This window comes from Crotalus tigris, unplaced genomic scaffold (genome assembly GCF_016545835.1).
Source record: "Crotalus tigris isolate CLP2741 ecotype Arizona unplaced genomic scaffold, ASM1654583v1 scf7180000018549.3470463, whole genome shotgun sequence".
Lineage (NCBI taxonomy): Eukaryota > Metazoa > Chordata > Lepidosauria > Squamata > Viperidae > Crotalus > Crotalus tigris.
This window is the reverse complement of record NW_024097072.1, coordinates 3,190,259-3,203,703: the sequence shown is the minus strand read 5'-3', so window position 1 is coordinate 3,203,703 and position 13,445 is coordinate 3,190,259. Positions and strand designations below refer to the sequence as shown.

The window sequence follows — 13,445 nt, the reverse complement described above, 5'->3', positions numbered from 1 at the left end:
ACCTTCTTAGAGAAGTGGGAGAGTGTTAGCAAAACAGAAACATGGACAAATGTGTGCTAATTGGCACATGGAAAATGGCAGCCTTGAAGTGCCTGCTTCTCATTAAGATACATCAAGATATCTAAGGCAATGTAAGTGATATTTTATTAAGTCAATAATTTTTTCTCGAAGATGCCAACAATAGACGGGTGGGGAAGTAACTTGAGATTTGTTAATTATGAGTATTCATGTTTACCTCATCTATTGTATGGATATGTTTGACTGTATCATTTTCTCCTCTTTTTTTGAAATGTGTAACGATGAGAGCAGCCTTTGGCTTGCAAGAGTTATTCCCACTGCTCCCTGGAGGAAACTCCTCCAGTGGGCACTGTTAACAATAAACACTGCAGTGAGCCTTGATTATTTGCTTTGGATTCTGAGTTTTGATTCTACAATATTTGCATGCCAGTTGTGGAACTGAAGCTCCATCTATAGGAGAAGAGCAGGCAGAGCTGGGGGTGGTGTTAAATGGGTCATCAGCTTAGAATCCTTACTGTGGCCACAAAAGATCCATGTCCAGCCCTGCTTGAATTCCTTTGACTCTTATCTAGTGCCAATTTAGTGTCCACCATTAGTTGACCAGATGCTTGCGTACAGTTGTGAACAATAAATCTTTTTGAGTTACAGGTCCTGATCCTTTGTGCCTGACAACATTGTGGGTGGACAGACATGCTTTGGGGGACACAAGATGTACTAGTATTTTCAGAGGTGTGGATTCAGAGTGCAACAGGGGGTATACCTTAAAATTTCCTGACGTTTTATTCAGAAGCAATTCCTTCCCCTCCTTCAGCCCTTTTTTGTTTTTTTACAATGCGTGATGCCCACTGAAAGATTTCAGGGGTATCCTGACACACAAAAATGAATCTCAAATGCCGGGGACTCTCATGGGAATGCTGCAACAGTTGTAAATGAAACACAATCCAAATTCACTTTTTTTCCAGTGCCACTGTAATTTCAAACAGTCACTAAACAAATTGGCTGTAAGTCGAAGAATGCCTTTAATTAAAATCTCCTTTCCCTTTCTCAGAAAAAAGGGTTTTCTACCCTCTCTCCCCAACTTATAACTTTACAACATCTGGGCCAAAAAGCTTTTTTTTTTTTTTTTGCTGGTGCTTAATTGCCCGGGTGGGACAGGGCGTGGGGTGGGAGACAAATAAACAAGCAAAGCTTGAAGGAAACTCCCCATCAAACCTAAAGCCACAGCAGACAGGATAATGGAGGCTTGCCTTACTGAATCCGCAGACCCCTGTAATTTCCCTGTGAGACAAGGGGGGGGGGGAACGACCTGCTCTGTGAGTTTCATATTGGTGTCTGGAATCTGCTTTGTTGAATTGTGGGCAGCGGCTCTGTCTGATCGTGGGATGAGAGAAGGAAGTAGCCTTGGTTGAACTTTGGGGCAGAACTATAACTCCCATTGACTCAGCCACCCAGGGCTTCTTTTGGTGGTGGAGAAACTACTTGGGGTCACTATGGCCAGGATACTCTTCATGTGCTGGGCTGGGGCTGGAGAGAGGCCGATTCGGGCCTCTGCGGAGTAATTCTGGACCCAGATCGTAGCCTACAAGCCAACTTTCTTCCCGATGGTGCAGAGATAAAATGAAAGGAGATTCCCATGATAACAACTGAGGCCAACATTTCCGTTGCTAAGTGAGACTTTGGTTAAGCAAGTTTTGTCCCCACTTTATGACCTTGCTTGCCACTGTTGTTAAGTGAGTCACTGCAGTTGTTAAGTTAGTGCTTGTTAAGTGAATCTGGCTTTCCCCCATTGTCTTGGCTCGTCAGAAGGTCGCAAAAGGGGATCACATGACCCCGGGACACTGCAACCGTCATAAATGTGAGTCAGTTGCAAAATGGCCGAATTTTGATCACCTGACCATGAGGATGCTGCAACGGTTGTAGGTGTGAAAAACAGTCATAACTCACTTTTTTAAGTGCTATTGTAACAGTCACTAAATGAACTGTTGTATGTCAAGGACAGGGGTCTTCTAACTTGGCAACTTTAAGACTTGTGGACTTCAACTCCCAGAATTCCTCAGCCAGCCCTGAGTTGAGGTCCACAAGTCTGAAAGTTGCCAAGTTTGAAGACCCCTGGTCAAGGACTACCTGCGCTCTGCTTTGACCTCCCAGTGAAAAGTGGAATGAAGCAGATAAAAAGAAAAGTCGTTTCTTTGCAAGAAGAAATGTCTATTTTCAAATGTCTCTTACCGGTGGAGAGAAAGCGATGAGCCGCCAGAAGCAACTGTGGTGAGATCTTCACTTTGGACTCTGTGTCGTTGTCTTTGAAGGCAGAGAAATCTCTCTTGTCCTTCTTGTGGCTCACACGCTTCTTCGTGCGGTTGTCAGCTGTGGTGACAATAAGCGAGGAACAAGTCATTAAAGACACCACAATGTTTCCATCAGCTGCTCAGCCGAGTCCAGTGAATTAATGTCATCACTTAGCGTGATGTGTGAGCACATGCGTGGCAAAATTCATCAGACCGCATGAAGGGAAATGCATGGCATCGTGGAAGAGACCCAAATGAGGAAAAATCTTTATGTCAGGGGCAGGAAGTATTTTGGAGACTGGAGTCCATTTGGAATTTGGGAGGTCTGTGTGCAGCTGGGCCACAAAATGGCTGACAAAAAGGCCATGATGATGACTGTGGCCAAATTCAAAATGTCTACTGACCAGGAGGTTCCCTACCATCCTTTTGTAGATGCTTACAGTCAAATAAGGAGGATCCTAGAAGCCAAACTTTTGCCTTGTCGGCCTATCACAATTACAACTTTTAAGACAATATTAAGACAATATTTTCAAAACGAGTCAGATGGGACAGGTAGATTGATGTGCATCTAGGTTGGCACATGAGATCATTGTGGTCTCCTACTAGCACTTGCTATAAATCAAAATCATAATATGCCTATGGGCCAGAATCTAATACAATAAAATATCATATATAATAAAACATTCATGAATTTTCATAGATAAGCAAGGTGGCCACTGCGAGTAACCATTCAGACCTGGGATGATGATACACTTAACAATATACATATTCCTCCCATCAAAAAAGTTAAGATTTAAAATGAACTTAACTGTACATATCCGATTCGTCCAGGATCTCTGATTTGATTATCTCCTCAATAACGTCTTCCAGAGTTACCAATCCCAACACTTCATAGAAGGGGTCGCCCTCACCTTCATTATTCACCTTTTGGACAATAGCCAGGTGTGATTTACCTGTGGGAGAGAGGGTTACTAGTGACACAAATAAAAAATAGCAAGCTGGGTCCATGCTCAAAATCCAGTTGGCACAGCTTTCCTACAAGAGTTGTTGAAGAGTTTGGGCGAAACAAGCTCTATCATCACCCTCATGGTTGTGGCAAGTAAACTATTCAACATCTTCCCATGCACCCAAGATACAGACATCCCTAATGGCCTTTTCACAAGACCATGAAAACCTGGCTTTTCCCAAACAATAAGCCGTAACTGTGAGAGGAATCTTGGAGTCGTAGTAGACAACTTAAATATCAGCCGGTACTGTACTGTAGCTCCCAAAAAGGTGAATGCAGTCTGAAATTGCATCAAAATCCAGTAAAACACAAGCACATTTTATTACTGAGAAGCAGCAGCAACAACAACAACAACAACAACAACAACATACAGCCACATAACGAACGGAAGAACAAGAGAAATGGACACTCTTATGTAGAGTCACAACTTATGCCTTCTCTAAGGGTTTGGAGGTTGGCAAGGCACCTATTTTGGGGATAGGATTTTTTCAAAAGTGCAGTGGGGTGTGTTTGTCATCTTCAGCATATAAAAAGAGGCACCGCTTCACCTATTTAGTCATAGCTGCCATCTTGAATTTTTTTTTTTTTTGAATCTGCATACGTCGCTCACCTCTAGGAATCCAACGAAGGCTCTTGTCTGCTCTGAATAAAGAGATAAATGACTCTAATAAAGGAATAAATTTGTAGCTCAGGCTGGACATGAGAAGCCCTTGGTGCTCTCTGAGCGTGCTTGTTTTCTTGCAGACGTTTCATTACCCAAACTAGATAACACCATCAGTGCTGGGAATGGGTAATGAAATGTCTGCAAGAAATCAAGCAAGCGCAAGAGAGCACCAAGGGCCTGGGACAAATGACTTTTGATGGGGGAAAGGAGAGAACCAGAATGGGGGAAAAAAAATCCCAGCAGAAAAGCCACAAGAGTATTTAGGGAAGGGAAGGGCAGAGAGAAAGTTCCCACATAAATATACCCTTTTCAAAAGACACACAACCGGGCTCTGTTGCACGATGCTCCCTCTCTGGGAGACTCCTGCAACACAATGGGGGATCACTTTGAGTAATTCCGCTATTATAGCATTAGAGAAAAAAGGGCAATTAGAGATCTCGGCATGTGGCAATTAGGCAGCCAAAGAACCCATTCCTGCTTTTCTCGCTGTGGGTGGGATCAGACCTCCCATCCTCACCTGGTGGCTGCCATTGGTGGCTGGGTTCCTATAAGCCAAAAAGCGGAGCGGCAATTTCTCAGCTATGCGCTCCCATCGATGCTGGGCTGCTCCCATGAGAATAGCCGTTGGAGGGGGGGGAAGGGGGCTGGTCTGAAGCCAGGGACCCCAGCCTATGTCGCCAGCTCTTCTCCTCCAGAGCATCTAACAGTGGCGGGTCCCCAGATCAGGTAGGGCTGTGGCCCATTGACTAAAACACAACTGGAGAGATTCACCTTTCAAACGAAGACACAGGCTTTGGTTTACAAACCACACGGGGTCCACCGAGTGCGCCAAGCTAAAACCAGCAACCCATGTTGGGTTTGAAGTATGATTGGCAAATCTGGCTTGTGAGCAGCCAGCCCATCATTAACAGAGGCTCATCCCATTCCCTCAGCCTGGTCTAATTTGCCGGAAGGTCATCAGGAATACGAGAGCACCAAAGTAAGATGCCAAGGCTATCTTGGCAAGACGGCCAAGATCTCAACAATCACTGCACTTCATTACAGCCTTAACCTACAACCACAATTGAGACCACAATTTCCATGGCTAAGCAAGTGGTTGTGACGTGAATTGTGCCCAATTTTGCCATGGCTGTTATGTGAATCATGACATCATTAAGTGAAGCTGGCTTCTCCCCTTGACTTTGCTTGTTGGAAGTGCTTTTTCCAAAAGGCAACTGGATTTTGTTTTTCCTGGAAGATGTTTTGCTTCTCATCCAGAACTGAAGAAGCTTCTTGGATGAGAAGAAAAACATCTTCAAAGAAAAACGAAGCCCAACTGCCTTTTGAAAAAAAAACACTTTTGGGGTGTCTTGGCCTTGAGGTAAAAGAAGAAGAGCAAAACCACACAATTTCTCTATTTCCAATTTTGGTGAAGCATTTTGGAAAGCCGAGGATTTCCAACCCTATTACTCTATGTTTGGAGATAGAACATGAAATAAAAAGGTTGGAAGGGACCTTGGAGGTCATCTAGTCCAACCCCCTGCTGCAACAGGAGACCCTAAACCATTTCAGGCAAATGGCTGTCCCATCTCTTCTTAAAAACCTCCAGTGATGGAGCACCCACAACTTCTGGAGGTAAGCTTTTTCCATCAATTAATTGTTCTGTCGGGAAATTTCTCCTTAGTTCCAGGTTGGATCTCTCTTGAATGATCTTCTATTAATTATTTCTTGTCCTGCCCGCAGGTGATCTGGAGAACAAGTCAATCCCTTCTTTGCTGTGACAGCCCCTAAAGTACTGGAAGACTGCTATTCATCCTTCCCTTCAATGGGTTAGACATAGCAATAGGTTATAGACATTACCTAGAAGTGCTAGGCTGCATTAGCAGAGGGATAGAATCAATATCACATGAAGTGTTAATACTACTTTACAATGCCTTGGTAATGCTTGGAATACTGCATCCAGTTTTGGTTGCCACGATGTAAAAAAGTTGTTGAGACTCTAGACAGAGTGCAGAGAAGAACAATAAAGATGATCAGGGGACTGGAAGCTAAGACAGAAAGAATGGTTGCTGGAATTGGGGATGTCTAGTCTAGTGAAAAGAAGGACCAGGGGTGACATGATAGCAGCCTTCCAATCTCTCAGGGGCTGCCCCAAAGAAGAGGGAGTCAAGCTATTCTCCAAAGCGCCTGAAGGCAGGACAAGAAGCAATGGATGGAAACTCATCAAGGAGAGAAGCAACCTAGAACTAAGGAGAAACTTCCTGACAGTGAGAACAATTAACCAGTGGAACAATTTGCCATCAGAAGTTGTGGATGCTCCAACAGTGGAAGTTTTTAAGAAGAGATTGGGCAACCATGTGTCTGAAATTATACAGGGTTTCCTGCCTGAACAGGAGGTTGGACTAGAAGACCTCCAAGATCCCTTCCAATTCTGTTGTTCTGTTCTGTTAAGCTCCTTCAACCGTTCATCCTTTTCGATGCATGGTGATAGCACAACTGCTTCCATATTCCTAACAAGGGCAGGGCTAGAAATGAAGAGAATAGGAGATCTTCTCTTTTTCCACCCAAAACCAGTGAAACATCTATTTTATCCTGTAAGAGCAACTCTCCTTCTCCCATGCCCGGTTGTGCCCTTCCCATCCTTGTGATTCTGTTATTGGGTTTGTTTGCCACCTATCTTTTCCTTCTCCATTAAATCAGAAAGAGGAAAAACAAGATTTCTTTCACGGTAAACCAAAGGTCACCTCAAACAATTCTTCAAAGGAACTTCCCTGGGAGGAGCATATGCATGACGCATGACCAGGCAGAGAAAAAAAGATGGTGCAAATTGGTCTTTGGCAACTACAGTTCAACATTCTTCTCTTCGGTTTTTCATAAGCAATTTACATTTGACAGCAAATGTTGGTTTACCCCTTTTTTGTTTTTTCTTTGGTTTTGGAAGGTGGGGAACATTGCCAGAGCCCACCTGGATAATGGAGGCCAAAACAAACCTAGAACAAGCCTGGGGTTGAGCTGCAGGAAGATTGTCCACCTTATGCAGAACCTATGTTCTGTTGACATCTAAGCCTAAGGAAGCATGAAGAATATAGACTCATAGGGCTGAAAGAGACTCAGGGGTCTTCTATCCAATGTCCTCCTCAAAGCAAGAGACCTTTTATCATCCTGGTCAGTGTCTGTCCAGTCTATTTTTGAAAATCTCCAATGATGGAGCACCCATGATTCCCGGAGGCAAACTATTCCATTAATTAATTGTTCTCACTGTCAGAAAATTTCTCCTAACTTCTAGATTGGATCTCTCTCTGACAAGCTTCCACCCATTACTTCTCATCCTGCCCTATGGTGATTTGGAGAATAAATCAATCCCTTCTTCTCTCTATAGCTCCAACAGGTAGACGTGAGGTCCCAGCACCCATGGCTGAGCAAACCGGGAACACGTTAGCAAGGGTGCAATATTAGCAAGTCCAGGTTCCAGAACCCCAAATTCAGACACACACACACACACACACACACACACACACACACACACACACACCGAAAACTATTATCCATCCCTGGATCTCCATCTTTAGGTTTACAGTCAAATAAGGCTAATTGACAGCACAGAGACGTCTGCTTTGGAATCAAGGGTACCTTGTAGGATGTGGTTCATAAATGGCAGACATGACACAGGTTAAAACCAGATAGAGTTTCAAACCTGCAGGTAGTCCTTGACTTATGACCATTTGTTTGGGCATCATTTGAAGTGATGATAGTACTGGAAAAAGTGACTTAGGACCGGTCTTCACATTTACAACTGTTGCAGTGTCTCCACAGTCATGTGATTCCAAATCTGAGAGCTTGGCAACCGATTTGCATTTATCATGTTGGCAGCATCCAGCAGTCAGCTGCTCGCCACTGGTGACCTTCCCAGCTGGCTTCTGACCAGCAAAGCAATGGAGACATTTTTCCAGTACAAATGTGGACGTAAGTTGAGGACGACCTGTCCTTCACAAGCTCCATCAGGTATATCTCAATGCCTAACTATTTTGCAGTCCTGAAACCTATTTGAATGATGCACCACAGGGGAAAAAACACACGTGAACTCCACGTGAACAAAAATAACCTGGCATAACATCGCAGCCCTACGTTAAGCTTGCTGACTCGTAAGTAAGTCTCGTTTCAATTCAAGGAGAGTATAGATACGATTACTTCCCCACTTTCTTGAACATGATACAAGTTATCTGGCCTAGTTTGGGAGGCAGTGAGTGTTAGATGAGACCATCAAAGCCTCTTCTTCAACAAGACCACTTCAGTTGCATTCACAAAAATTCTGTCTGTTTTGACTTAATTTTAAATTGTTGGTTTTCTTGAGTGGCTTACAGCCAGCACAGTTAGGTTAGCAATCCATCACAGTAATGAACGATAATCCACACGATAAACTCTTCAAGCTGGCAGGGTTGTATCTTCCACAAAACGTCAGATGTTCACCACCCTTACGAATTAGAAACCCACATGTTTGAAAGGACATGCAACTTTCTGCAAGCCGAGAAACATTTGGGAAAATGCATCTCATGGTTAGGTGTGGACAATTGCTTTTTCCAGGGAAGGTCTGTCACCCCAAAGAAAACAACGGCAGAAATTTGCTAGTTTGGATCCTGGAAGCCTTAGTTAAAAGCTTCAACTACTTAGGAAAGAAGGAGGAAACATGTGGTTTGCGGAAATACGTGGCTTGTTCCTAGTGCCTGTCAAAAAAGTATTGTTATAATTGTGGATTGCAAACCAAATATGAGTCAGCAGCATGATGTGGCTTCCAAAAAGACAATAACATCCACAGAAGTATAATTTCCAGACCATGGAAAGTAATTGGTCCACTTTATTCTGCGTTGGTGGAACCCCACCTTGAATGCTGTCTGCGGTCATGGGCACCAAACTTTTAAGAAAGAGTCAAACAAACTAAAACAAGTGCAGAGGATCAAGGACGAGCCTGGAGCTTAAAAAAAAAAGGCCTATGAAAAGAGAGTGAAGGGACTGGGAATCAGTCTAGAAATAAGGAGAAATTTCCTTGACAGAACAATTAATCAGTGAAACAACTTGCCTCCAGAAATTTCTTGATAGTGAGAGCAATTAACTAACTGAACGGCTTTGCCCCAGAAATTGTGAATGCTCCATCACTGGAGGTTCTTAAGAACAGATTAAACACTTAAATATGAGCCAGCCGTGTGCTGCAACTGCCAAAAAGGCCAACACAGTGCTAGGCTGCATTAACAGAGGGATAGAATCAAGATCACATGAAGTGTTAATACCACTTTACAAGGCCCTGGTAAGGCCACACTTGGAATACGGCATCCAGTTTTGGTCACCGCGATGTAAAAAAGATGTTGAGACTCTAGAAAGAGTACAGAGAAGAGTAACAAAGATGATTAGGGGACTGGAGGCTAAAGCATATAAGAACGGCTGCAGGAATTGGGTATGTCTAGTTTAATGAAGAGAAGGACGAGGGGGGACAGGATAGCAGCCTTCCAGTATCTCAGGGGCTGCCCCAAAGAAGAGGGAGTCAAGCTATTCTCCAAAGCACCTGAGGGCAGGACAAGAAGCAACGGATAAAAACCAATCAAGGAGAGAAGCAACCTAGAACTAAGGAGAAACTTCCTGACAGTGAGAACAATTAACCAGTGGAACAACCTGCCTCCAGAAGCAGTGAATGCTCCAACACTGGAAGTTTTTAAGAAGAGACTGGACAGCCATTTGTCCGAAATTGTATAGGGTTTCCTGCCTGAGCAGGGAATTGGACTCCAAAGTCCCAACTTTATTATTATTATTGTTGTTGTTATTGTTGTTATGATTATTATCTGCCTGAAATGGTGCAGGGTTTCCTGCTTGAGCAGTGGGTTGGAATAGCAGACCTCCAAGGTGCCTTCCAACTCTTTTATTCTGCTCTGTTACACTCTTTAGCCCTGAGAAGTAAAGGACACAGATTTGTTAGAAGTCAAATCTATAAAAGCAAAATTTAGGTGACAACTACCAAATAGGGGAAGGTGCTTGCTGGGAAGCAGATTCCAGTCAAATGTCTTAAGTCCAGGTCTAACGGCAGGAGCCCTTTGACAGAAGAAGTGGCGATATCTTGGATGTCATCAAGTCTAGGTTGGACAGCAATGGTCAGGAGATATGGACAGGTCCTTGGTGCTTTTGTGAACTTGGTTGTTTTCTTGCAGACTTTTCATAACCTAAACTAGGTAACATTATCAGTGCTAGAAGAGTGTGGAGTTTGGGGTCTACAAGCTGGGGTTGGTCTATGAATGGGGTTTGGTCTACCCTCTCATAACCCAAAACTTCTAGCACTGATGATGTTACCTAGTTTGGTAATGAAATGTCTGCAAGAAAACAAGCGAGCTCAGACAGCACCAAGGACTCCTCATTTCAACGTGAGCTACAAATATTCTCTCCTTTATTGGTATCAGGAGACTTTTAATAGGCATTTCTTCTCCAAAGAGGAGCCTGGACTCAAGAGTTAAGATTAAGCACTCAAAAGATTTTATGATTCCATGAACCCAGCAGCAAATTATGAGGACATGCTAAACCCAAGTTCTGAAGAACCACAGAGGTCTCCTGTGGTCTAACCTCCTTTTTAATTTTCTCAGCTTTGCAACTGATGCAAGTGCCTTGCTGGGGACTTCAGCTGTCTGATGTGTCTCAGGGCGGTGTTCTGTTTCGCATCCTCCTTGGGATCCCAGACAACTGTATCCTTAGCGGATTAGGTAACACAAACTCTAGATCCAAAAATAGGCAAGGATGACCTCACTTGATGAGCAAGCTCTTCAGGCCACAGAGCCATCGTTAACCCGTCCGCAAGATGCTAGGCTTTACGTCTCCAAATAAATCCTGGCAGTGAACATGGACTTAGCTCTCACACTTAAGTGCTGCAAGCTTGATAGTGAAACAGCAATAAAGGTATTAATCAGAATAGAGCTGGAAGGGATCTTGGAGGTCTTCTAGTCCAACCCCCTGCTCAGACAGGAGACCCTATACCAAGGGTAGGCAACCTTGGCTCTTTTATGACTCATGGACTTCAACACCCAGAATTCCACAGTTGAAGTCCATGAGTCATAAAAGAGCCAAGGTTGCCTACCCCTGCCCTATACCATTTCAGACAAATGGCTGTCCAGTCTCTTCTTAAAAACCTCCAGTGATGGAGCACCCACACAAGACCTTCCACTGGTTAATTGTTCTCACGCTTAGGAAGTTTGTCCTTAATTCCAACCCTTGCCCAACATTAAATGCAGCCCACCGTTCTAAAAAGCCCTACAGTACGTGCATATTAATTCCTGGATGTAATGTGCCATAACTGCACCACTGCTCCGGGCTGAGGGCAAAGGTGAAGTAAGGCAAAAGGCAAATAGGAAGTCACCCCCTTGTTTTGACTCAGCAAGGAGCTCCAGCTGACTCACCCCAGCCTTTTGGCACAAGGACAAACGTCATGTTCAGCCTCTTCTAGAAAGATCATTTCCCACCCTCAGGGTCAAAAGGAAAACTTTGCGGAAACAGTCCAGCCACCTATGATAAAATCCTGGATTTGGTGGCTCCGGACACATCTATTTGCAAATATATTTAAAATGCAGGTTTCCAACTAGAAATTCACACACTGGCTGACTGCCTGAAGGGGATCTCATTCCACATCCTTTAGCTGGGTCAATGCAAGAGCCAACCTTTCCTCTATAAAAATAAACAAGAGAGGGAGATTCTATTAAAAACTATTTTTAGACAGACGGACAAACAACCTCACTCTGAGATGAGTCAAAGGGACTCGAAACAAGCCTCTCAGATTGATTCAGATCCCAATCAAGGGAATGAAGCTCAGTCCATGGAGGCGCGGGCTACGCAAGATCACATGCCACTGAAAATAAATAGCAAACGAGCAAGACCCGCAATGTAAATAAGGACCTTGAAGACCACAATTATTTTGTGAAGAACGTCAACCACTCACAGGCTTGTTGAAACCAAATGCAATGCCTTCTCATTTGCTAACAGGGATGTCAAAGGTTGTCAGGACCGTGCCCCCCCTTCACCTATGAAAAACTTTTTTGTTGTTGTTTGGGGTTTGGGGGTTAAGCAAATTCTGAAGGAAAACACCTTTGACCCTAGAGCGACAGAACAATGGCTAATCTGCCAATGGACATCTCTGACATTTTCTAGATGCCGGCCAGGCTAGAAACCGGGAGATGGTGAGTTCTAGTCCTTGGGCGCAGTTGGGTGACCTTGGATAGGTCACCACCCCTCAGACCTCGGAAGGAAGAGGGAAGGAGGGAAAGAACTGCACTTATTATGTGAAGCTGGCTTTCCCCCCCCCCCCCAAACCGGCTTTGCTTGTCAGAAGCCACCTGGGAAGTTTGCAAATGGCCATTACGTGACTCCGGGACAATGCAACAGTCATAAGCACATGCCAGTTGCCCTCATTTTGATCACGTGACCGTGGGGATGCTGCAACAGTTGTAAGCATGAAAAATGGTTGTAAGTCACTTTTCCCAGGGCTGATGCAACTTCAAACGATCATTTAAATAAATGGCTGTAAGTCAAGGACCGCCTGTATAACATCTTCCCCTTCCTACAAAACACGCCACGGTGAGGATGAATCACGCTGAGCTCAGAGAGTCTAGGGGGACAGACACCATCTTGTCAACCTCAACCACATGTTTAGTCAGTTAGTCAATTGATGCGGCTCTCCGTCTCAAATAAACCGCCCTGGGCAGCTAACAACAGTAAGAGCAAATAAAACCAAAGACATATACCAAAAACAAAGTACCTAGTCCACCTTGTTCCCCTGACATCATCTCATATGCTTTAAAGGTGGTTTTAACACGGTGCAGATAGTCAGAAGAGCCTTCGCTGTTGTTTATAGCACAATCTGGGGAAGTGTTTTTTACTTTATTTATTTATTTGCTCACTGACGCTCGGTTCCAGTCTGAGGCTGCTCTGCACACATCTGGAAAAAGCCACATTGTGGGTGGAAGTAACTCCTGGCATAAGACAGCTCCAAAGAGGGCACCAAGCAAGGATTGCTTGTCTGCTAGGAACTCTTAGATCAGAAATGTGGGGTTTTATTTGTAGAGTGTCGCTTCCCACAAGTCTGCCTAGTTCAGTTCAATTCAGTTCAGTTCATGGGGTGGTGTACAGGTGAGAGAGCGAAGCTACAGTGTTAACACGGTTTTTGAGTTCGTCTGTGGAGATTCTCAGGTCATGGTTGCCCTCAAAGGTGCTTTTCCAAAAGGCAACTGGACTTTCTTGTTTTTGGTTTGTTTTTTTTAAACATTTCGCTTCTCATTCAAGAGGCTTCTTTGGTTCTAACAACTGCTCTTGAGTTTGAGTTTTGAGTCCAGGGCTGGACAGTTGCAAGACTTTAGCAAGAGGACTCAGAAAGAAAAAAATCTCCACCCTTCAACAAGGAGATTAAAGTTATCAGGATCGGATACAAGAGTCAGGAGAAGAAGAAGAAAGGTCAACAAAGTGCATGCGATCCAAT

The 13,445-nt window shown here is 44.1% G+C and overlaps 1 protein-coding gene across 1 annotated transcript in view; it reads right to left on the bottom strand.

Moving 5' to 3' along the window:
• The window catches only part of CNNM4 (cyclin and CBS domain divalent metal cation transport mediator 4), a 49,899-nt gene that overhangs the window by 15,367 nt on the left and 21,087 nt on the right, over positions 1 to 13,445 (bottom strand). Inside the window, exons 2-3 of the mRNA XM_039354311.1 lie at positions 3,113 to 3,256; positions 2,245 to 2,382 (exon numbers count right to left, since the gene is read on the bottom strand). Coding sequence (XP_039210245.1) covers positions 2,245 to 2,382; positions 3,113 to 3,256 — 282 coding nt within the window. The remainder of the gene's footprint in view (positions 1 to 2,244; positions 2,383 to 3,112; positions 3,257 to 13,445) is intronic.